Source organism: Columba livia, chromosome 2, assembly GCF_036013475.1.
Source record: "Columba livia isolate bColLiv1 breed racing homer chromosome 2, bColLiv1.pat.W.v2, whole genome shotgun sequence".
NCBI classification, from domain to species: Eukaryota; Metazoa; Chordata; class Aves; order Columbiformes; family Columbidae; genus Columba; species Columba livia.
The window spans coordinates 135727562-135751867 of NC_088603.1; the positions used below are offsets into that span (position 1 = coordinate 135727562).

General features: G+C 37.2%; 1 protein-coding gene across 3 annotated transcripts; it reads right to left on the reverse strand.

Annotated features, from left to right (window-relative positions):
- Positions 1-273: 273 nt before the first annotated feature.
- Positions 274-23866, reverse strand: NBN (nibrin). Of its 3 annotated transcripts, none has more exons than XM_065053944.1 (16): positions 23598-23866; positions 22031-22164; positions 20759-20904; positions 19213-19372; positions 18694-18797; positions 14886-15003; positions 14426-14595; positions 13216-13316; positions 11907-12048; positions 11206-11469; positions 10458-10932; positions 8489-8560; positions 6846-6983; positions 5758-5871; positions 4717-4766; positions 274-1441 (listed from the first exon to the last, which is right to left on the reverse strand). In XM_065053944.1, exons 1-16 carry the CDS (start codon positions 23626-23628, stop codon positions 1411-1413), a joined length of 2250 nt encoding a protein of 749 aa, XP_064910016.1. In that variant the 5' UTR covers positions 23629-23866; the 3' UTR covers positions 274-1410. The 3 variants fall into 3 exon arrangements, with proteins under 3 accessions (XP_064910016.1, XP_064910015.1, XP_064910017.1); XM_065053943.1 differs by having other exon boundaries at positions 6846-6989; positions 23598-23851; XM_065053945.1 differs by lacking the exon at positions 23598-23866 and adding an exon at positions 23176-23356.
- Between the last annotated feature and the right edge of the window lie 440 nt (positions 23867-24306).

Below are 24306 nucleotides of genomic sequence, written 5' to 3' on the forward strand. Positions count from 1 at the left end.
GCCCAAAGAATGAAAATGGAGCTCCCAGCAAAAGTTCTGAACTGCAGAATGCAAAGTTAATTGCTCCAGGCTTTTGCTTTACCTGTAAAACAGTCTTATACTCAACCCTTGAGTTTTGCCACTTTTACCCTTCTGATTCTCTCCTCCCATCCTGCTGGGGGGTAGTAAGTGAGCAGCTGTGTGGGGCTGAGCTGCTGCTGGGGTTGGCCCAAACCAGTATGTTTAATAAAATAAAGGAAACACCAGGTCAAGTTAACATGATAGCTGCAGGGGTAAGGCAAATACTTATGTAATTTATTGGATGTTCACACTCCCAAGACTTGGATCATGTAATCATGTCCTCCATCATCTACCTCAGAAACTTCAGTAACAGAAGGCCCAAACCAGTAAGCCAACAAGCATGTTTCCTCCAATGCCTGGAGCTGAAAATCATGACAAAATTACAGTAAAATGGAAAGAAAGCTTCAGTGCTATCAATAGGATTTGTTACATGAATTTGGAATTCAAGCCATGGTTAAGGAGTAGACATTTAGATGCCTAATCTTCTTTTTTAATGTAAGCATAACTCGGTGTTGAAATAACAAAAGGCTCAGGCTCACTCACCTACAGGTTTCTCATCAACCAGACAGCAGATGCTGATTTAGAAATTAAACTATCACCTATGAGGCACTCTCAGATTGGACCCAAACCAACAACATACGCTGGGTCCATCTTCAGCCAAGTGCTGATCTAACTTTTTTTTTTCTCAGCACTACTGTGGAAATCCTCACAATTTCTTCCCCTCTTGAGAGCACACAGCTGCCTGTGAAAGACTGCAAAGAAAGCTGAAGATCATGTTGGAAGTGTTGATACAGGCATCTCAAACAAGAACTATAAAGAAATCGCCAAGTCTTTTTCCGTGGGTGCTCCCCCAGTTACATGGTGGGCACATCCATCGTGCACAGGGCACTAAATAATAAAGTGAGAAACAAATTTAAAGTTTGGTCTAATTTACTTATGAAGTCTTCAAAAACCTCCACCTCAAATCAAAATCAACAATATACATAAACCTAATTAACAAAGCCTTTCTAAAAAAAGCCTGATGCTAACTTCCTTTTTTTTCCCCAAACTAGTACAGATAAGCTAACATTAGAAATAAACAGCCTAAAGTGAAATCTTAAGTATCTGTGGTATTTTACTGAGCATTTCTCTGAAGCAAATTTATTAAGGTCCTGAAAATCTGTAATCTGTAAGTACCAAGCAGTGAAAGAAACTCTTCTTTTTCTTTAATAAAAGAAAGACTTAAAAACAAGTCTTACAATAATAGCTCAAATGTTGATACGTAGGCATATATTACACACTGCAACCAGCACACCTAACGAACAGAAAAGCAGATTTTTCTACAGAATCACTGTAAATTCAGGTCATGATTTATCTTCTCCTTTTCACGTTAGGATCATATCTGAAACAAAAAAAGAAAATTTGTCACAAATAAGTAAAACTTAACAACATTCAAAGTTAACCATGTGATGTAAATAGGTCTTTTATATAATCATAGCAAGGGATTGGTCAGTGTTCAGTCCTTTTCCTGACTAAACTTATGTAACTACAGGTGCTACAATCTGACTGAAGGATGCAGAAGCTGGAACCTGTGCATTAGCTGGAGACAACATTCACTAACATTTTCACTGACTTCCCAGCTACTTAAAATCTTGAAATCTGATGCATGAACAAGCTTCTCCAAGCCTTTAACATCCCAACAGTACATTCCTCACTTGGAGACAAAAAAAAATAGGGGGAAGAAGAAGGTAGGGGAAAGAGGTACTGTATATTCACAACAATGAACAACATTTGGCTACAGTTCATTAAGATAAAACCCTTCTGCTGCTTCCTACTGCCACACAGAGCAGTTCCTTGCCTTACCTTCCCCTTTACACAGCTTCTGATTGATTTTTGGTAATTTATATCTGCTTTCTGAATATACTAAATAGTTACCTGACTTCCAGCAATATGCTTATAGTTTGCCTCTGTTTGACACTGCTATCCCCCTTGGCCTTTGCTTTGTCTCCATTTGTGCTTCATCTCCCAAAATCCTGTGTCATTTCTTTGAAACTCTGTTGTGTTTTGTATTCATGCATGAATAACTTACGGACACAACTGAATGATCAGGCAGTTTTATTTCCACTAATTCCGTTCTCACTCATTAAGAATTTTTTTGCTTGGACAGGAGAATGTGACAACTTGTGAGCCAAACTACATCACCACATAACTAGAAAGATATTAGAAGTCACTGCTGTTGCCGCTATGCAACTCAGACTTCTGGCAAAAATGTGTATCCTTTGAAAGAAATGTTTATTATTAACTTTTAATTAACAGCATAAGCTGTTAATGCAGTAAGATTTTCTAAGTGGCTCTTATACTATTGTTATGTGGTATCATGTTTCTTTGACAATGACTTGGACAAGAACATCCTTCTTCACCACATAGATATTTCTACCTAAATGCACAATTTTCAGTGTTAGTCAAACACATGGCAGGTGAGAAGTCAAACAGTGGTTGCTTGTATCTTCACATAAAAACTAAGAATATAATGAAACATTTGCTAAACAAAATGAGATCCCTATATGAAATTGCAAAGGATTTATTTGAATTTATTGCTATAGCATTGTAACACATCAGTTCTAACGTTTAAATAGGTCCTGGACATGAAATCCTATTTTGAGGGGTTGGAGGGGAAGGAGAGGGGGGAAAGATAATCAGATAGGAGAAGAGGATGATATGTGATGGAAACCTGCCATTGGACAACAACAGCTTCAACCCTGTCTGTGACTGTCTGTGGAGATGCTGACACTGACAGTCATGAACATCTTTTCATGTCATCTCCCCCACCTCACCTCCGGCTGTCTTCCATGTTAAATGAAGCCTGGATTAAGTCTTTCAGACAGAAAGAAATCAAGCAACATTATCAGAAAAAGGAAACTGTAGAGTGCCTGTGACCTGAAATGTCAAAAGGACTACAGAGATTCCACTACTGCGAGTGAATGCACAACAAAACAAAACAACTTGCTGGAAGCAGGGAGTGAAGGATCCAGAGGTCTATCACTGAACATAAATCCATTTATCTCTACTCTTAGCAGACAGTACAACATGCCTCCTCTTCCTCATCTACCTCAGTAGGTACCCAGCAGCAGCTGAGCTAGAAAGAAAAGCTGTACCGTCATCTTTACTTGGAATTACTGTGTGACTCTTTCTACTGGCATTGTCAAATGCAATTTTCATGGGAAATTGCAGCTGTAAACATTAGCATTATGCAAAGTAGTTTTACTCAGGATTAAGGACAAAAATCAGAAGGAAGTTACAAACTGCTGAACATTAAATTGCATGTTTCGATATTTTTGACTATGGAAACTTCTGTAAGTACAACTGTACTAAATAAATTGGAGTTGAGGTAAAAGCTTTTCTAAACATGAATGGATGCAAATTATCTAAGTCTCTACTGCTGTGTTTTGAAAGGCTAAAATTAATCAAGATATTTTGGACCAGTTAACTTTCCAGCAAAACAATCAAGCTGCACCACGCTTTTATAAATGTCATCATAACTGACATATATTTAAGGGCTGTATTGCAGCTGTAAAAACTGGATAAAATGGCAAATTTTGCTCAGATTTTTTTTAATTAGAAATTACTTATACATCATTAAATTAGGATTACAATTGAAAGTAACTGGACAGGAAATCAACTAAAAAGGATGATTCCCTCTTTCAAAAGAAAGATTAGTGAAAGTGCTAGGCAACTGAAGTGGGGGTTATTGAAGAAAGCTGCTGAAACATATTGTATTTTAGAGGTAAATGTAATGAGTTAAGGCAAAAAGCAATGGCAAACAGCCAAGGTGAACCTGGATCTACCAAAGAAATCTGTCAAAACTCCTGTGACACAAGCACTGATTCAGACAGAATTAATGACTGTACTACACTGTCGGGAGCACAGAATGGTTGGTGTAAAAATGCCTCCGCTCCCCAGTCTGAAACCTGGTGCGGCACTTGGGGAGTTTCCAACAAGTACCAAAAGGTGGGAGCTCCTTCATTGTGAATGGGTTTGGAAGCAGCTTAAGGTCTCAAAGATAAGGGACAAAGAGGGGCCACACTGAAGGATTTACTTAGGTTTTTGGTTAACTTTTGTTTTACATTCTGGGACTTATTACTTCAAAGATTAAAAAAAAAAATAAAAAGGCAGTTCTGCCAATCACTTTTTCACAGAATTAGAATTCTCTTGCTTTAGCTCCCTCAAGTGACTCAGCAAGGGGACAGACAAGTGCCATGGCCAGAATGAAAGAGTGTCAGTCCCTCTCTCTTTTTCCTGGGAGTTCAGAGACTGACTTAATTGTAAGATCAAACCACTTCATTAGGCTCTAGCAACCACTAACCGCAGAAAGCCTGACCCCAGAACATCTCCTAGTCTTTGTGAATGCTCAAGCTTGCACATGAGACAGGAAAGAGCAACTTTTTTGTTTGAGAATGTTCTTATTAAAAAACTGTAGAAAGATTGAATTAAATTGAAAGTTGAAGGTATTAAAAAACAAACCAAACCAACAAAAAAACATTGTGTCATTTGGGGTATATTTCATACATGGAATTTTCAAAAGAATAGTCAAAGAAGTTTTTAACAAAATTGGAATTTGTCAAAAATGGTGGGATGCAAAAAATACACATTTCTGAAGTACAAACATAAAACTCTTACCTAAAGAGATCATCAGCAAGTGATTCTTCTCTTGCATGTCGGTTCTGTTCCTGAAAAAGTAAGTTTATTCAATATTGGATGTTAAGGGTGAAGCTAATGAACAATACATCCCTGCACTAACACAGTTTTTCCTGAAGAAATAAGTTTTCACTAAGTATTAAATTAAGTGCACATTCACACTAGATAATATATTGCCCTACTCAAGTTTGGATACTGCTACCAACTAATGAAATGGATTAGTTTGTGCAAGATATCAATTTTGCTCAGAAATACATTTTTGTTTTAATTATCATTACAGAAATAGGGACATTTTCATCTGATTATTAGTGTGTAAAGGGAATTTTAATTTGTATTATTTATATCCAGGGATATTAAAAAAACCCATGAGACAATCAAAACCCCATGTAACAGGATCTTTATCAGGCTGTGGAAACAAAATACAGCTCATCAGCAAGTATTTTTAAAGAAACTGTTGGACAATGAAAATGCTACAGAATGGCTATGATAAAATATAGCATTTTTTAGAACTTTAACATACAAAGGTGAAGATTTTTATAACAGAAAAGATGCTGAATTTATTCTTCCTATATCTGCTGCAGGTATTTTCTGTTCTGTTCTAGAGCAGAATGTAAATTTCACCATACAACAATTTGAACAAAGCCTACCATATAGAAGTTCTTCCTAGTTCTCTATCACATTTTTGGAAGTCACAAGTACCCATAATGCTTCTTCTGCATAACTTTCTGGATAACTTTCTTTTAGGTTATTGATTTTGTTTAAAACAGTTTTTCTGATTATATTAATGTTGTATGTAAAATGAATTCAAATAATCGAGACAAAAGATGAGCCTTACCATTGACCTCTGAATTCCATTAACTTTCCTAATGTGTATGTTCCTGTGACTATGTGTGGACAGCTTATTGGCTGAGGTTTAATTTCAAAACTAAAATTCTGAAGTATTTCAGAAATGACCACAGGTTGGTATGACCGCTTACATGAGTCAAGATTTTGTTTGCTCAACTTTGAGAACAAAGTCCTTACCTCCATTTCTTGCCTTAACCACTCTTCTAGCTCTGAATTCTTCTTAGCATGGTGAGCAATCAAATCTGATCCTCCAATAATGTATGGAAGTTGTCCTGCCCCTGGATAAGCTACCTGTCAGACAATAAACTCTTAAAATACAAGGCAAACACACTGCAAGGGTCTAACAAATTCTGAAAGAATATCACAGAAGAAAGTTAGGTCAGTCTTCAAATAACATTTATCAGAGACCATATTTAAAAGTGGCTGAAGCGAAAAAAAGCATTTACAGAAAGCTATTAACTCCCTCTTTTTATCAAAGGAAACAAAAAACAGAAATAGCTGCCAAGTTAGATATGCTAAATAAAGCTGATAGTATATTAAATGGAGTTTGAAAACAGTATAAACTGATTTTTACTGATAGATTCTATTTTATCATCAGAATACATAAGGATCTTTACAAAACAATGCAAAGAAAATACTAGCAGAAATTTAAAATGTTCTCTAAAAATGAGAGCACATTCCCAGAAAGCTGGAAGTTGCATTATATGACTCACATTCTCTTCATTTGACTGAAATGCATTTCTAGTAATCTTATACCACATATATTTTTTAAAATTTTTAATACAAACTGAAGTGGTCTTGAAATTATCTTCAGGATCCAAGCAAGCTATCATCTTACCTTTGTTAGATAGCAGACTGAGTTCTATTTAGAAACCTATGATTTATTAGATAAGATGCAAGATTCTGAATCAGCATATGCTTTATACGTACGTCTTTGGAGAAGCCAAATTGCTAGGATTTGGAGGTACAACCACAAGTTATGGTAGGCATCGCTTAACTTATGCCAAGTAACAGCTTGGGATAGAGAATACAGGCATCTCAGTAATCTAGCATGAGATAAGCCTTTGTCAGCTGGCTACTTCTTTAGTCAATTAGCAAAATATTTCTTAACAGTATAATTTGGTATTTTAATTGTTTCTTTCTGTAGTTAGTATCAACTAAAAAAAAAAAACAATCTTTCACAACTTATTCCTACAATCTTGAGACAATACTTTTTAGTGTTTTTAAACAGTGCCATCTGGTGACCATCACAAACACACACTAACCTTTTTGAACATTTTGAAATTTTTCTTCCCCCCGTAGCTGCTATTTCCAGTAAACTGAGTGCTCTGTCTTGGATGGCTGACAACCAATGATCTAAACTCAGTCAACAGAAGTCTGCTAGGAAGATTGCTGGAGTCATCCTGAAGCTTGTTGTGGTTTTTAGGTGGGAAGAAAAAAGGAGGAGCAATTCAAGTGTACAGACAGATACACAGCATACCTAACAGCATAAACTTAGAGAAAGACATTATCATGAGGTAAAAATTAGGATTATAGAAGGGCGAGGGGAAGCAGCAGCTGTGCTAGAAACCAAGCAGATGGATGTACTTCTCAGCCTCCTTATGTACTAGCAATATGGCTGAGAGGTCAGTATATTTGTCATATTTGCATCTGTTGAAAAGATGGGATCATTAAGAATAGCAGTAATAATAATGAAGGCAGTGTACCTCATTTCACTAGGATCTTATTTCAAGATAAAGCCTCAAGTAAACAAACAAACAGACAAAAAAAAAAACCAAACCAAACCAAAACAACCAAACAGAACCAACAAAAAACCCCAAACCTCTATTTTTTTTAATTTAGCTGGTATCTAAGAATTACTTCTCCCTTCGCCTTGCCTCTTACCTAAATTAATTTCACCAAGTCTGCTTTCTCTAATGGAAACTCCAGCTAACTCCAAGGAAGACAAAGCTTAATATCTTCAGTTCTATTGTAGCCTACAGATTTACCATTTAGTCCAACTTTAGCACTTTAAGCTGGACCTGATCTATGAAGCAACTTTTTCCCGAGAATGCTCATATAAGAGCAAGTTTGCATGCACACTTTGCTGCTGGGGCTTGACCTATGTGGATTAAAACAGAAGTCTGGGTGCAGGACAAGTTCACAAGTAATGTTAGACCAGCTTCACAGACAGCTCCAGCCCAGTACAGTTGGTTTATAGTAAAGTATACACTAAAAGTCCCTTAATCAGGCCTGACTGTACACTATGGTGTAACTGCGCAGCATCCCCTCTTCTTCGTCTGTTTTCTGTATGTATGTGAAAAGGTTTTATCCTGTGCCTTGCTGACTGGCTACACCCTCCTTTATCTCTTCAGAATCTTTCCATTTCAGTTTCATTGAGCCTCATCTCCCTTCCATTACTTGCAATTCTCCCATCCTTCCTTCACTCATCTCACGCATAACAAAGTTAGCACGCTATTTACTGTTAATCGGCGTATGTTACTGCCATTTTCTCAGCCCTTCATTTCTTCTATTCTAGTTGTGATCTCCTTAGGGCAGACAAGGAGATTACGTTCTTTGTGGTCTTTAAGCAGTAACCTAACAAAAATATCAGTGCAAGTACTAACTGCATTGAAGGGTTAATACACTTACATTGGGTTTCTGTAGTATAAGTATCTTAAGTATCCACCCAAATGCCATTACAGAAGCATGTGGATGAACTACAGTTCTCTCTGTCTTTCACAGTCAGTAAGTTGGACTGTGCTATGCAAATTTACACATGACTATTTTAAGGAGTAAAATCTTCAGAACATCCTTTACTCTGAGGAGCATTATGAAAATGCATCAAAGTTTTACTTTTAAGAACACAGTATTTGTGGATCTTACTTTAAAGTTTGCTGTTCAAAAATACAATTAAATGGTTTCTTACCAAGACTGGTGTCTCTTGCTTGATCTCGCTTTTCATTTCCGAAGATAAAACTGATTCAAGTTCCTCTTCTTTCTATTTGATTAAAAGTTATTTAAAATGTAACACTGAAATTAAATGCAGATTTAATTATATTAAATTGTTTTCTGCTCTTTACAGTGAAATAAGCATTTTCAAATCAATATGAATATTTAGACAGAAAATAAACTGCACTGTACTTTTAAATCTATATGATTTTATGTACACTCTAAGAATTGTTGATCACCATTATTTTGTGACTTTTTTTTCTTATATCAGTAGCAAGTTTTGTCCATGTGTAGAATCTTCAAAGTCCTGCCAGGTTCTGGAAAATACCGTAAAAGCTTTTATATTTAAAAAATAGCATTTTCAGTTTCATATGTTAAGTGTACAGATTTGCTTTCCATAAATTATTTTCAGTGACTGAAAAAAATCAGATCAGCTTTATGCACCCTGTAGACTGAGTCAATTACTTGCATTCTCTGTCTTGCCAGTTAGACAAGGTGCATCTACACTTTAAGAAAACAGGTAACATAAATATGCCTTTGGGGCTCTATAATGAAATCTCCTTCCTATTCCACTGAAAATATGTGAATAAAATAAGTAATTATGAAACTATTAGAAGACATATAAAATTCTTTATGTGCTCATCTGATAAAACAACAGTTTAGTTTGATTTGAGAATTTGTTTTCCTTCATGATCCTGACAGGACATTAGACTAACAAAACTTCTCAGGCTGTAAAAAATTTGAAAGACTGTTTTAAACAGGCATTTTAGTCTCTCAGTACAGTTAGACCTGACAGAAAGTACCTCCTCTCCGATAGTATAAAGAAGCAAAGATTGTCTACAATTATAAGACTTACTTGTCTTTTAGAACATGCTTGTTATTAACACCAAAAAACAGCATCATAACGAAGTTCAAAATTCACACTTTCCAGAAGCAAAAACTCCAGTAACATATCTAGAGAAGAGTGTTAAGCTGCTCTGAGCTAAGGATGCACAGACATTACTAATTCTCATCTGATGCAAGGTATCTTGCAAATTCCAGTTACTCAGTCATACATTCAAATTTTATTATTAAAGCATTTAAACAACACCTACACTGCATAAGAATTAACTGGACAGTAAGTTTTTATATACTTTTCTTTAAAAATAAACGAAAATTAAACCTGTTCCTTCTCTCTTATTTCCCTCTGCATTCTTAGAAGTCTACGTTACTTGAGCTCTCAACATTGTTTTCCTCTACAAACCTGCATTTTGGTTGTTTTGTTTTGTTTTTTTTCAATGAAGTGGCTACTCCTGACTCAAAATCCACTGTTTCCTTAATTTCTCTTAGAAAATAGCCTTATTCTTAAAAACAAAACCAGAGAAATAATCAAGAAAACTCATCACAAACTGTGGGGTTGGTTTTGCTTGTTTTAAGAGGACATTAGTGATTTGAATCGCCTTATTCAGGAATTTTAACAATCTTCCACATGGCATCTAGAGATTCTGACTTGGACACTACTGTGGTATTCAACAGGTCAACTACAGGTTTCTTCGGAAAATCCATTACATAAAGATAATAAAATTGAGTATTTAGTAGAAATATCAACATCATAATTAATACAACAACATATGAGAAGTTTTTCTTGGACCAGGGATATATTCTGCTGTTCTACGTACAGTACTTCAAGCAAAAAGAGAGGAAAACTTTCAGAATACAAGTAGCTTTCAATTCACAAAGAAACAATGTCCTGAAGAATGAAAAAACATTCAGATAGGTGTCACCCTGCAGGGTTCACATGTAATAGATACATCGTATCATTAGTTTACAGTGATTTGAGAGGTTTAAGCAAACTTTACAAAGCCACTTTTGGTATGTAGGCAGCCTCACCCTTAAAGAACCTATCTGTATCCTTCCAAAACAGCTGTAAATCTCAAGATTAGGCACATGAGAAGAATTTAACTTACCAACATTTTATTCTCGTCTCTCTGCTTTACATTGACTTTCTGAATCGAGCTTCCTTTGGCTTCCAAGCATCTTTTTTTTTTAATATTTCCTTGAGCTTCCTGGTCTTGATCTGCCATTTGATCTTCCCAGTCTAGGTCTCTGCTTCCAAACACAATTTCTAGAGCCTCTGTATCTTCAGATAAATCATCTAACTCCTTTCTCTTCTTTGGTGCATGCTTTTCACTAGAAGTAATTTTCGTGTCTGTTTTATCACTTGCTAGTTTGCCACTTTTCCCTGTAAGCTCTCTACCTGTGTCTTCTAACACAAAATCTGGGTTTGAGTCCACGATTGTATTTCCCTTTTGATGCTGTTCTCCCTTCCTGTTCCACATGGATGAAGCTGTGGATTCAGTGCATTTGGAAACAGGCGATGACCGTTCCCCCAGTTTTGGTACTTTGGGTACAGATGTTTCTTCTCCTCCTTCATCTCTTTCCCTTAGCCACAAAGTAATTACAAAAGAAAGAAATTACAAAAGCAATTTTTAATATGACTATCTGCAACATAACAGCCTCCTGGGGCTCTAGTGACTGCCTTGTAAAATTTGAAAAGTAAGTACCCTTGAGGAAAAGCTTGCTATTCTAGGAAGTTAATCTAAAATTCACCTCTTTAAGTATGTTTTGAATTAAAAGTATATCTCTTGAGTTTAAATTATTTTCCAGAAACAGCATCAACATAAGGGATGTAATGTCAATATCATTTCAACGTACCTCTTTCTAGCTACCTGGAAGTAATTTGTAATTGTGTTAGACTGGCGATGTGAAGCGCACTCACTGGGTTTACCAGCTTCTGAAATTTTGGATGGCGAGACAGGATCACTTTTTTGACTAAACCCAGGTGTTCTGTTCATTCTAGATATTGAAGCTCCTGCATTTACATTGCCACTTGTGTTGGGGTTTTTCTTCACAGCGGTGATATCCTGGAAAGCCATTTTGCATCTTCTGTCCATCTGGGGATTATTCGCTATCTCCATACTATATTAGAGAGAAAAATATTACGTGAACATACAAGAAGTTATCAAAGAGATACACTGTAGAATACCAGTTTTTTAAAAAGCTGTACCCGCACTTTGAACATAGTTACAAACAACATAGGTGTGCTAAAAACAAACTGTAAAATCCGTTACGACAAATATATTTAATAACTGAAACAGCTTAAAAATTTTTAATAGTTAAGAAAGTCAAATCAGATATGCAGTATCTACATTTGTATCTGAAAGAGTTCTAAGTCCTATGTGATGTTTTCCATTATTGCCACTCAAAAGCAGAAATTATCTCACTGCAGAAAAGTGACAGCAAGAGCCATTTCAAATACTGCATGTTTGTCCATGGCAAAAATACAGTTCCTCCGCAACAAAAGATTGGTTTATTTGCAAGTATTAGCTTAGAAACTCTTTCCATAAATACTTTACCATGTCTGCTCTTCTGTTTCTGTATCAGCTACATATACTGTGCTGTTATCTGCAGCAGTTGGCATAATGGTTTCATCCACAGCCAAACTCTGAGAAACGTCTCTCCGCAGCAGAACTGATGTGGCAGCACTTCTAGTGACAGCTGCAAGATCAACACAAGAGACTAATTAAAAGTTTAATATAAAATCTGTGATTGCACGCATGTGTTATCACACATCTGTAACTGATCGGGTAAGATTTTTGTAACATGGTCTTAATGCAATTTTAATTAAAAAAAATTGAGCAAACAGTTCTAGAAGACCATATTCTGAGATTTAGTTTTACTTAAATATTCCACCAAACTAAGTCATGGATACACACATACAAGGATACCCGTCAACCAAAACAGTATTCAGAACTCTGTCAGCGCAAGTATATCTTTCTCTCTTCAAAATACACTTTTGAATAAGTAATGTTCCTATACATAAAGACAAATTTATGCGGTTTTTGACTTTTAAAAAATTGTAGGATTTGCTACCTGCTACAAGATTACATAGAACATAATAGAACCTCAAATCATACACATAACTCTGACAATTTTATAGAACCAAAATACAGACTAACGATTTTGAAAAAAGCGTGACAAGAGTCTTACACAAGCAAAAACTCTTTCTGTTGCTCAAAGATTTTTAATACTACTGTATTAGCAAATTGAAGTTAAGTTTCAAGTTGAGACTTGAAATGTTCACCCCCAAACTATTACTTTAAAATGTGACAATCATGTCTCATTCTTTTTACTTCTTACATCAAGATTATGCCTGATTTTGAGCTGGGCAGGGGGCAGTTGAATTTCCCTAAAGCAAACCCCTTTTTGCACAAAAAAACCCCACAAGACTTTAGAAATCAATTCCGTTCTTATTTTCTCAAACATTCACCTTTTACCTCCTTATTACCCCAGTCTTTCCATAAAAGATAGAACGGCAAGGAATTTAAACTCCCACATACATATTAATTCAACGGTCACTAAAAACATGAACTTCAGAAGACTTTTAAAGGATCCTTCCTTTAAAGATTAATGTACTACGTCTGCTTTCTATGCCTATTTTAGATCTGCTTTTTATTTACATCTAAGAGAAATATAATTTTCATTGAAGTTTATTCCAAGACCAAAACAACTCCCTCTTCACACCTGTATGCATTTTACTTACAGTGCCATTTTAGTGGTCTTGCAAAACAAAATAACTTCAACATTAGCCACTGATGCCCTTGTATGAAAAGGAATACTGGTTCTTTAATGCTGGTAACTTATCACTACCCTTCTTCCAATTACCTTTGTTACCAGGCTGCTTTTGAGGGTTGCAGTATTTTTCCGTAGACATGAAGATAACTGCCAATCCAATTTCTGCCTCAGGAATAGCCCTGAGATCCTTACTGTTAAAACACAAATACAATAGAGACCAAAAAATAAAAAATGTTTCTCAGTAGGGATTCAAAGATTAACAGGCAAATGGGCACCGATATGACAAAGTACACATTATTCCATTTCTCCTTTCATAAAACAGTCTACATGACAATTTTGCACAACACAGTACATCAGCATAGTTATCCATCACTATACCCATGTCCCATGTGTATGAACTTCCATGTTTCCTTTTGCCATAGCCTCAGTCAAGCCCCAGTTGATTCAGACAATAAATCTCTCCCTTCCCAATTTCTGGAAACGTAACCAACTGTGCCCTTCCTCTGATTCAAAAATATGTGTGAAAGGAAAAGTGACTTGAAAGATTTGAGCAGTTCCTACACGTCAGGCACATACACACACTCACACACACGCACAGAGCTCTTCTGTGCTACAGCCATGAGCAGAGCACGAGCACAGTTTTCTCTATCTAGCAGGAGGATTCAGAGGACTTAGGTTTAGGTATTAGGTTAAGGGTTGGGATTTTGTTTTCTTTCATTGCTTTAATAAAAGAGCTTTATGAAAATCCTAACGTCTACTAATTAACGTAAAAATATAATTACTATAAAAATATGCAGTGTGCCGTCTCAAACAAAAAACCTACCATGAAAAAGTGACTTTTATTAAACAGAAGCTGCTCTTCCGAAACACTGTATGCAAATAATTAGACAGCAATGAGCCACATGACCTCAAGGTGCCATCTCACCTGTTTTTGACTGAATAAATATTTTTTGAAAAATCACAGATGGTCTATTTTCCATTCTTAGAATATATTAATTTTCAACTTATTTTAAATAGTACAAGAAAAGCCACTTAGTGTCTGTAATTGCAAAGCAGCTTCATTACAAAGAATTTTTGTAGAGCTGGATCCTCTGGAAAAACAAACCAAACCAAACCTGCCTACCAAATTCTCACAGAACTGCCAAGTACCTTCTTTCCTGCTTCAATAAATATTAGTTAACATGCTAAATACTTAGAGCAATAGCATCCCACTGTCTAAATATATGTGCAAACACCATGACTAAATCTCTGCAGAAATTCTGAAATTACCATACCGCTGTACAAGAGAACAATGCTGCACCTTTGCAAGAGAGTCAGAATGGAATCAGTTCCAGGGATCTGAGAGTTTGTCAACCCCACATCAACAACACAGACTTCAGGAGAAACCAGTAAAGATGTTTCTTTTCTTCCCTCCGTCATCAATTTTGCTACCCCTCCGCCAAGAATAACTGCTGGACCCAGTCTCTTGTGCTAAAAAGAGAATGCAAATATAAAAAAAAAAAAGTAAAAAAAAGTCAGTTTAGAAATATCAGCATAATGAACTATCAGCATAATGCTATCACTGATTCACTAATGCAGATGTGACGTGTTCTGTTTCTCCCCCTGTATTCTCCCATCTTGCTTAGGTCATTGTGCTGTAAGAAGATAAATACACAGAAATCCTTCTTTAGCAATGAATCCAGAATGAATGTGAGTTTGCAGAGAAGAGAATCTGTGCTTAGCTACCTCTGGAATATTTTTGCAATGTAAAGCCTAATTACCTGCTTGGCAGTTAAAAATACAAAAGTTTTTCCACTGAATACTTTTTTCCTTTCATGACGCTCAGATAAATCCAGTTTTTGAGTGCCAATGGAAGGTTCATCAACTGGAGGATAAAAGCTGCAAGAACAGAAAATTCAAGTTACAAAATTCAGATTCATCTATCAGTACTGACTCATTGTCCTTTCTGGTTTAGGGTAAAGCTCTGAAGCTAAAATACCATATTGCTCTCTTAAAAGTATTTATATAAATACTTCTTCAAGAGACTGTTAAGAAGAAAGAGTCTCTAATTTCTCAACATCTAAGCCAAGATCAAGACTTTCTACTTTAGTAACTAAGAGGACAAAACTTTCAGGAATGCATTCAACCTATCCACTTTAAGCATCTGTTGTACAAGTACGTTTTAAATTTTTTTCTTCCTCATTTATGCCAAGAGTAGCAGATTCTATCCAAGAAACATACTCCATTAAATACTGAAATATTTAAGTTTCTGAAAAATGCACTTATTACATACGTAATTTCACTATCTGTAAATATATAAACATTCTTCAGACACTGCAAATATTCACATATGTACAACTGTGAGGAAATGGAACATGTACCTTTCCTACTGCATCTAAATATGTCATTCGATTATGATAAGCTGAAAAGTACTATATAGTTACAGTTAATTTAAAATAATCTTTGTTCTTTTGTGTCCTTCACAATCAGTTCCGGAAGCTTTATGCCAACACAAAGCCATCAGATTGTGAAAAATGAGTATTTGATAAGTTACAGCAACCTGTTCAAGTCTGTTTACAGAAATATTGTTCCATTGAAGAGGGCAACTTGGATTTTAGTTATCAAGCCAGAAGACTTCTGATACTGAGCCCCGTGTGGACTGTTGTTAACCTGAGATAAATACAGGAGATAAAGTTATTTCTAGAAACCAAAAGATGAGTAAAAAGGGAGAAACAGCAGGTTCTGTGACTTCAGAACTGAAATAGTTTCTCTAGAAACAGATTTCAAATCTCTGCTTTTTGATTTTAGCAGGAACCTTCAACTGATCATTTCCTCCTCCAAGAAACCTTTGATTTTCCTTTGAAACTCTTATCCAATCCTAATGAAAAAAGACCATGTTGCCTTTGAGCTTACATCGTATGATTCTGAAGAGCTCCTTGTACTGTCTCCATAAGCTTTGAACAGTAACACTGTTATCCAGAAAAAACCCTCTACAGTCTTGAATCTTTCAATAAATCAATTTTGATTCTTGATGAATTTCTGTTAAAGGTTCAGTTACTCTCCTACTTTTTCAAAGTCCTGCACTATTTTCACTGGACTGCTGTAATAAAATATGTTATTTCATTTAAGGCTGCACTTCAGCAGCTATTAGTGAAATCTTCAGTTACTTTTCTTCCTTGCATAGGTTATCACAGAGTATCACAGGAGTGGGGTAAAACACTTCACCATAAGAAGCCTGAAGTAAGATGCCACATTCATTATGTGAACTGCAGGTTTGCAATTCTATGAAGACTAAGAAAAAAAAATAAAGTTTTACTTTTTTTAACGTTTAGATTTAATTTATCTGCGATGTTTTTAATCGGATACACAGCAGTAATCAAGATTTAATTACAACATCGATATGCCTTTCTTATTTCATTTCCAAACTTATTTCATATCCAAGTTGTTTAGTGTCTTGCAGATGTACCAGCCCAGATCAGCTCTAGCCACAGTGTGCAATGTGGAGATTCCCTGTTAAAGTTAAAAGCTTTTTGGAAATAGAATGCAAACATTTGCAAGTAAATTTTCAGTATCTTCCCACAAGCTTAAAAAAACCCACCTATTTAAGATGCTGTCATTATTTCAAATTTAGATCTGTGTATTACACCAGCTGTCTCACTTAGCTTGATGCAGAACTCTCTCTGTGAAAGCTAAATAATGGATATACTGCTAGTGTCAATCACATTTAGTGAACTCAATTCCTCTGAGGGTCTCAAAAGTTAACAAAAATGTTAAAAAAAAAAAAAAAAAAAACCATCCATCTGATTCTATTTTAGGGAGCACTTAACAGCTCAATTATACTGTCACTTCTCTGTCAAGGGAACAGACAACATGCACCTCAGTTTCAAGAGCCATCAGCTTGTTAGTGTGACAGACAGTAGCAGCTGCCTTACAGCGAGGTAACATCAGACCAAGGAAATTTTGGAGTGCACAATTGTTAGCTTTTGATAGCTTATACTACCTGTACTAAAAAATAAAGTCTGCCAGAAAACCCTATATCCAGTATTTCAGAGAGGACTCTGAACAGTTTCTTTAGTTTTCGCACATACTACTACACTGTTTTGTAAAGACAAGTAGAATGAAAAGTTATGATTCATGAAGTTTCCCCCCTTTCTTCTGAAGCTGAAGACCAAATGAGCTTTAAAACACCCACAGATGACTGGTTTGATGTATTACATAAATCCCTCCAAATGTAAAACGGCATCTAGAAACTAAAGAGTATTTGCTACCAATTGCTCCAGTGGGCACCTGTATTGTTCTAACAAGGTACAGTCACATTCTGTGAAATACATTTTAACACGTAGTAAACACAGCTTATTGTGAATGTTCTGTAGCTTTGTTTCCATTACCATATGTGCACCATCGAGGTTTGTTTAGCTGCCCTTTTTACCCCCAGTTCTTCAAGCTATTCTACCAATGGCTAGCATCAGACCCAATAAAGAAAATAAATTAAATTGCTATGTCCTAACACATAATGTAGGTATGTATATCCACACATATGTAAAAGCAACAAAGTGACTTCTATTCTTCTTCACTGATTTCCTCCAACTCACATATCAATACACCCAGAAAAGTCATAATGTCTTGAACACATTTAAATTAATTTCACAAGTTTTTCTCCCTGTTAACTGACATTTAATGTTCACCATGTTATTTTTCAAATGCCAAGTATTCTTACAATTTCCATTCATTACGTATTTCATTCAGTTATCTTCCAAAGCATACAAAGAGTAGAAGCGCTAAAGACAAGTACCTACGTAGTTTGCTGTTTAAGAATACAGGATAGAAATTTCTCACCTGCATAAATCATGTGTTCATAAAAAACAAACAAACGCAACGGTATCCCTTTTCAAGGTAAAAATAGTAGCAATACAGGCTCAGATGAAATTCTCTCATACAGTAATGAGATTACTTTACACTTTTCTACATGGAGAAAATAACTGAAAGGGCTATTCTACAGTACTTATTTATTCCAAAGTAAGAATTTGATTTTGAAGTTAATTTAACCATGAGAACAATTAATACTTTATTTTTACATAGTGAAGACCAATGCACATTAGTGTCACTTCATCTCATAACAGATAATTAAAAACCTCTGCTATTTCAGGGAATCCAAAGGTCATGCTAAATCTATATCGATCAAAGTTTACAGTAAACTCAGGCACTCACTGTGTACTAGGAAAATACGTCTACGTAACAAAATATGTTTGACATAATTTCTTTTTTAAAAGTATAATTTTATTTTCATGTATCAACTCCCAAAAGAGTTTACACGTTGCTTCAAACACATCAACAAGTTCCTATTCATTCCTATTCAGAACTAGTAACATCTCTAAGCATATAGTCAATTCCAAGAGCTCATTTTAACTCAAGGGAGGAGATCAAGAAAATTCACTGAATAGTAAAATGTGTATCATATTAAGCATTCTTCCACAAAGAAAGTTACTGTAATTGACATATTCTAGCAAATATAATCAGATTAACATGTAGCTATCTGATAATCTAGCTCCCGTAAATGTAATTCTGTGACCTTGAAAACATGATACTCACCATTCATGATCAGGCAACTGTTGCCCAGACTGAATAGCTTTGATTAGTTCAACAAAAAATTCTGGTTTTATAATTGGTCTACCACAAATCAAAGCACATGTAGTCTGAAAAGACAGAAAATATATACTTACTGAATGCAAAAATTTCAGTTAGAATATGGTTCAGCTTATGGATCTTAAAAGATCTTAGATGTGGAAAACATGACACAAACAAAGAGAACAACACTGAATTTTGCTACTGAAAAACAGGACAGCTTTCCTTCTAACAGCCTAACTTCTAATTGCTGTCTTGACAGAAGTTACGAAAATGTACAAAGCAACTGATGAAACTCAGTAACAGTCTTCAAAATTGGCTTTTTTCATTTTCTTTCCCTCCAACATACATCACTTTCTAAACATGGAAAAGGAGGAATTGACTTCATTACTTTGTAGAGGAAAATCTCGAGCAGGTCTAGAATTTAATTTCCACTTGTGGAAAAACTGCAAAGCAATGCCTTCAATATGCAGAAAGTCAACATACCTTAACAGTAACTTTTACTGATGCCATTACAAGGTGCGTGCACTGTTTTGTCCATTCATTCACTACAAGGCCTCCAAGCTGCTGGATGGCTTGACGTAAAGCAGTTTTCTGAGCAACATCTAAACACGAGGAGCAGACAACTAAGGGTTCATACTCTACTCTGAAAAGGACAAGTACAAAATAATTACTTTAGATATTTCAGCCAATCATTATGATGAGCAGAGCTGACTTAACTATGTTGTGTCTCAGGAAAAACTGGCAGAAAAAAGGAAGGGAAAAAAAAAAAAAAAAAAAAGGCCCGTAACTCTTACCTAGATCAAAGACTGTGCTTTAAAATTTCCTGAAGAAAGTAAATACTGATTTTTATTCAGATAAACTAACAACATTTTGACTTGATGTCTGCAATACTTCTACAGACTTTTGGGTCTTTCACAGACATGACATAGAATTAGTGCTTCAAGAATACTGCAAGGTCACGATATATCAGAAGTACTGAGCATGGCTTCCAAAGCTGAAAGTAAGCTCAACAGAACAGTCCACATACTGTTTAATATTTAAAAATACATAAGTGTCACAGAATGCAAGTCCAAGTAAAGTTTTTTCCCATAGCACTGCTGCTACCCTTGACCATAAGCCTATTTATATTTGTAGATCTCCCATGTGGAACCAGAGCATATCAAATTTCATTATTTGATTTGGTTCAGTCGACAAAGCAGAAAGAAATATAAATAATACTTCCAGTATGACAGTCACGATGTATCTGGTCTCGTGGCATAATTCCTGTATCAGATTTAAAGGATGCTTACCTAAAATATTAAAAATACTTCATTGTAATAAGTGGAGGAGAATGCAGTTTTTCCTATCAAATAATAGCAGCAGTGACAAAACAGAGTGAAATTTTAACGAATAAAGCCAGCTTCTGGTTGCTTTAATGTTGATTTTAACAGTCATTAGAATTTATTCTATTTACTTACCACTTTACTTCAAGGAGTTTGAATATTTACTTCAAATATTCAGACAGCACTGACTGCCATCTTAAATTTGAAAAACTGGCAAGTTGGATTCACTAAAGAGAATGCAGGCATAGCATACATCACAGCAACAATGGCTGGTGCTGCACAAAGCATCCACCAGCTATCTCAGTTCTTTTCTGATTACATTATCTATAGCTAACAAGAGCTCCGACAAGCTCTCTCCCTACCCTAAATTTTCCTGCCTTCTTTAGAACCACTTATGTTTTAGGATTTTGTTCTTTGCCTAAGACAGCCTGAGAACATTCATTGTATGTGATACAACATCTTTTAAAATGCCAGTGCATTACTATGAACAATTTTAATCTCTTACTGTCAAAATCAAAGGTATTCTAAAAATAAGTAATGCAAAACTCTTGCAGAAGCAGGTATGGAGAACAGGCAAAATATTACTCGTGTCCTCTACTTTCAAAAACTCATATTGCTGTATTGCTTGCCAACTTGTATGATGTGCAAATATACTCCTTTCAAAAACTACGATTTTCTACTTGGTATTTTATAATCAAAGCACTTACCTAAACTTGCTCTCAAAGACTCCAAAGTTGATTCTATCACCAGACTGCAAAGACACCGAACTGCCATTGAGTTTTGATCCATTAACGGAGGTACCATACTTGGATGTATCTTTTACTGTTAATACAGGGACCGAGAGAGACTGGCTCTGAAAATAAACATAAATAAGCTATTACAGTTTACCAGAATTAGAAAAGTTTTATCAGAAACAGCTTACTACCATTATGCGTCAAAGCAGCAGATAAATATGAAAAAGCCCACAAAATACCATCCTAAATTAACACTTTGGACAATGATGATAGCTATGAGTAAATATTCATCTTACCATTTTGACTGTGATACAGATCTTTAGCTACAGAACTTCCGTGCTCATTACACTCAGTCTTTCTGGAGGCTGCGCAAGGCAATCATTCACTGGCCCAAAGCCTCTGCTAGTGCAATTTAGCAAGGTTCCAAGATTTATCAATGATGCTTTAAACTACTGCTCAGCACTGGCACAGGTGCCCAAGTCACCTTCCCTTACCTCCTCCCACAAGCACTCTCAGTCCTCCACAAGCTGCAGGGCACAGTGGCAGCAGCATGTCTTGAGAAGAGCTTAGACACTCTCATATTTCCCAAATGGTTCACAAGCCAATGAGAACACTGTCAGCCTGTTTTTATGAAATTCTGCCACATAGTTATACACTATTTGCAGTATTAAAATGACAATTAAATTGTATATATTACATTTCAAGCTCTATATACAGTTACATAAATGAAATTCCTGCTGACTGGCTTAAAAATGTCTGTAAACATTGTAACACATAAGTGATAGTAAATTACTGCTCGCTAATTCTCCTTGAGACATTTGTATTTTCAATCCCCTACGCAAATACAGACCTAACGATGCGGAACAAAACACTAAGTAAGCCTGCAGTAAGACAACTAAAGCACCTTCCAGAAACAAGATCTAAAACTTGCCTACGTAAAGAAATGTAATTGTGTAATTTTCCCGGTATGACTATTTTAATACAAACCCCTAACGAATCTTCATTCTGGAATAAAAGGAATGCTCAAATGGGAGCTTGGACCACTAGAATTATGCCACTGAATTTCTCGACACAGGCAAGCAACCAGAGAAAAAAAATAAGTCAAGATTAAGAAAAGGCAGGTGACCAATGGTTCTACTCCAGGCATAAAACACCAGTAAGAGTGAAATGAGAGCATGCATGGCCATGGAAGACTGAATTATCCACATAGTCTATTGATAATGCAGTAAAATGCTGGCTACTTACAGGGCTTGTTTCAGGATGACTTACAGTCAGAACTGCATGACTTCGACTGATGGACTGATCATCCTGAATTAAAATTGAGCAGTTTTTGCGTCCAACAACATATTCTGTACCAGCTAAAAGCCGATATGGCTCTCCTGGAAATAAACAAGAGATAAAAAAATATCAATTTACAAAACAACTCCCAAACGCTCAAAGCACTTGGGAAAGTGCTTCTCAGAATTGAATAACATATTTAGATGCAGTAGAAATGTTCTATTTCCTAACAGTTTTAAGTATGTGAATATTTGCAGTGTCTGCAAATATGCAAATATGTTTACAGATAGTGAAATTACCTATGTAATAAATGCATTTTTCAGAAATGTAAATATTTCAGCATTTCATGGAGTATGCCTCTTGGTTAGAAAGTTCAGTCTCTGGCCTACGCTTTGGCTCATTCTTGGTATCGGTCATCTATATCATGTGGTAGCTTTTCAGTGAATGGCCTGACTACATCCAAAAGGTGTGTGTTACCTACTGGTAAACAAAATCAGAAATGTTTCTTGATGAAAATGAATGAATAATTACAGACTAAGTTCTAGTTATCAACGCTGAGCAAATAACTTCCCAAATCAGAACTACACAGAAATTATCATCCTGAATACAATGACAATACCAGCGCTTTGTCTCTTGCTCAAGAGTTTTCCAAGCAGTAAGAGAAAACTCCATCATTTCAATAGCATTAAGTGTGTTTCCATTAGGAGATAAACCAGACATCCAAAATTAATTCCCAGTGAATTAGGAAATAAATAGTAGATGCAGTTATGATAGGAGTGCTCATTATACAGATAAGAAGACATTTAAATCTAGAAGAAATTTGTATATGGTACGATACACATTATCAGAGCTATCGATGTACCAAAAGCTCCCGTGGATACGGAAACTGATGAAGAAAGGTACAGTGGCAATTCAGCTTCAAAACTCTGCATCCAAGAAACAACTTGACATCTCAAATTCAACACTTGGTCCTTGAAACATCCACATAATATTTAGACATATTTTCTGAAAGACTCCTGAGGTCGACTTCCGCATCAGAGCTCAATTCTTCAGGCATTTTAAAGCAGCACCCTGCGACCTGCCCCACTGGCCGCAACAGCACCCGAACACACCTCAGATGCATAAAACAGCAACGCAAAAAGGCCGACTGAAGTTAACAGGAGGTGTGGGATGCAGCGCTCAGGAGGAAAACGGAGGCTCAGCCGTGGACGAGCGCCCAGAGTGAGGAAGGCTCTGTCACCACCTCTCCCCGCCGGACCCACGCAGCTCTGCCCGGGGAGCACGGGCAAGTGAGCCCGCTTGGAGACCCCCGTGGAAGCCGAAGCGCCGGGTCACCGCGGTACCCGCGGGTACGGCCGGGCCCACAGGTTCGGCCGCCGCAAGCGGTCACGGGCCGCCCAGGACACCCGCCCGAGGCACCGGGCACCGGCCCCCGCCCCGGCGGCTCCGCGCATGCGCGGGCCGGGCAAGGCCGTGGGCCCGCGGTATCGGGGCCCAGCCCGGCCAAGCGGCGGCGGGGCCGGCGTTGCCTCACCTGTTCCTGCGGCGGGAACCAGCTTCCACATCCTGGCGAGGGGCGCCCCAGCAGGGGGGCCCGGGGTGCCTCAGCGCAGGGGGCCGGCTCTGCCCAGCGTCCCCCGGCGAGCCGCGGCAAGGCCGGGAAGGGAAGAGAAAATCCCTCGCTCGCTGCGGCCGCCGGGCCCGCCGCGCACTTGCAAGGGAGACCCGAGCCCAGGATGCGGCCGCGCAGTGGGAGGGAGCGGGAAAGGGAAAGCGGCGGCTGCCCGGGGCGCATGCGCGGCTGAGGGGCGGGCCCCGCGCGGGCCGGGGTCCCTCGCCAGCCCCTCCGGGGATTACTCACTTGCCCGTGCCCTGGGCCCACGACGCTGTTTCAGCCCCCGGGAGCTGCCAGTTAGCTTTGAGCCATGAGAGTTGGGGCCGCAACTGACAGCTCCAGGCTGAACTGAGGTGGGAGCTCCTGGGCCCCGGGGCAGGGTGCAGTTGTGGCCCCGGTGAGGCTGGGCAGGGCCGGTAGGGCCTGAGGAGCCCCCCACAGCTGCATGTCCCTCCCTTCATAGTGTACTTATGTCCCTAACAAAATGCACTGCGTGTGGAACAGGAAATATTGCAGAATTAATCTCTTACCTGAATGCAGCATTTTCATAAAAAGAATAAATAAGCTTATGAGAATTATAATTAATGGCAGGAAGACGTTCCAGGGAAGGTTTAGGTTGGACATTAGG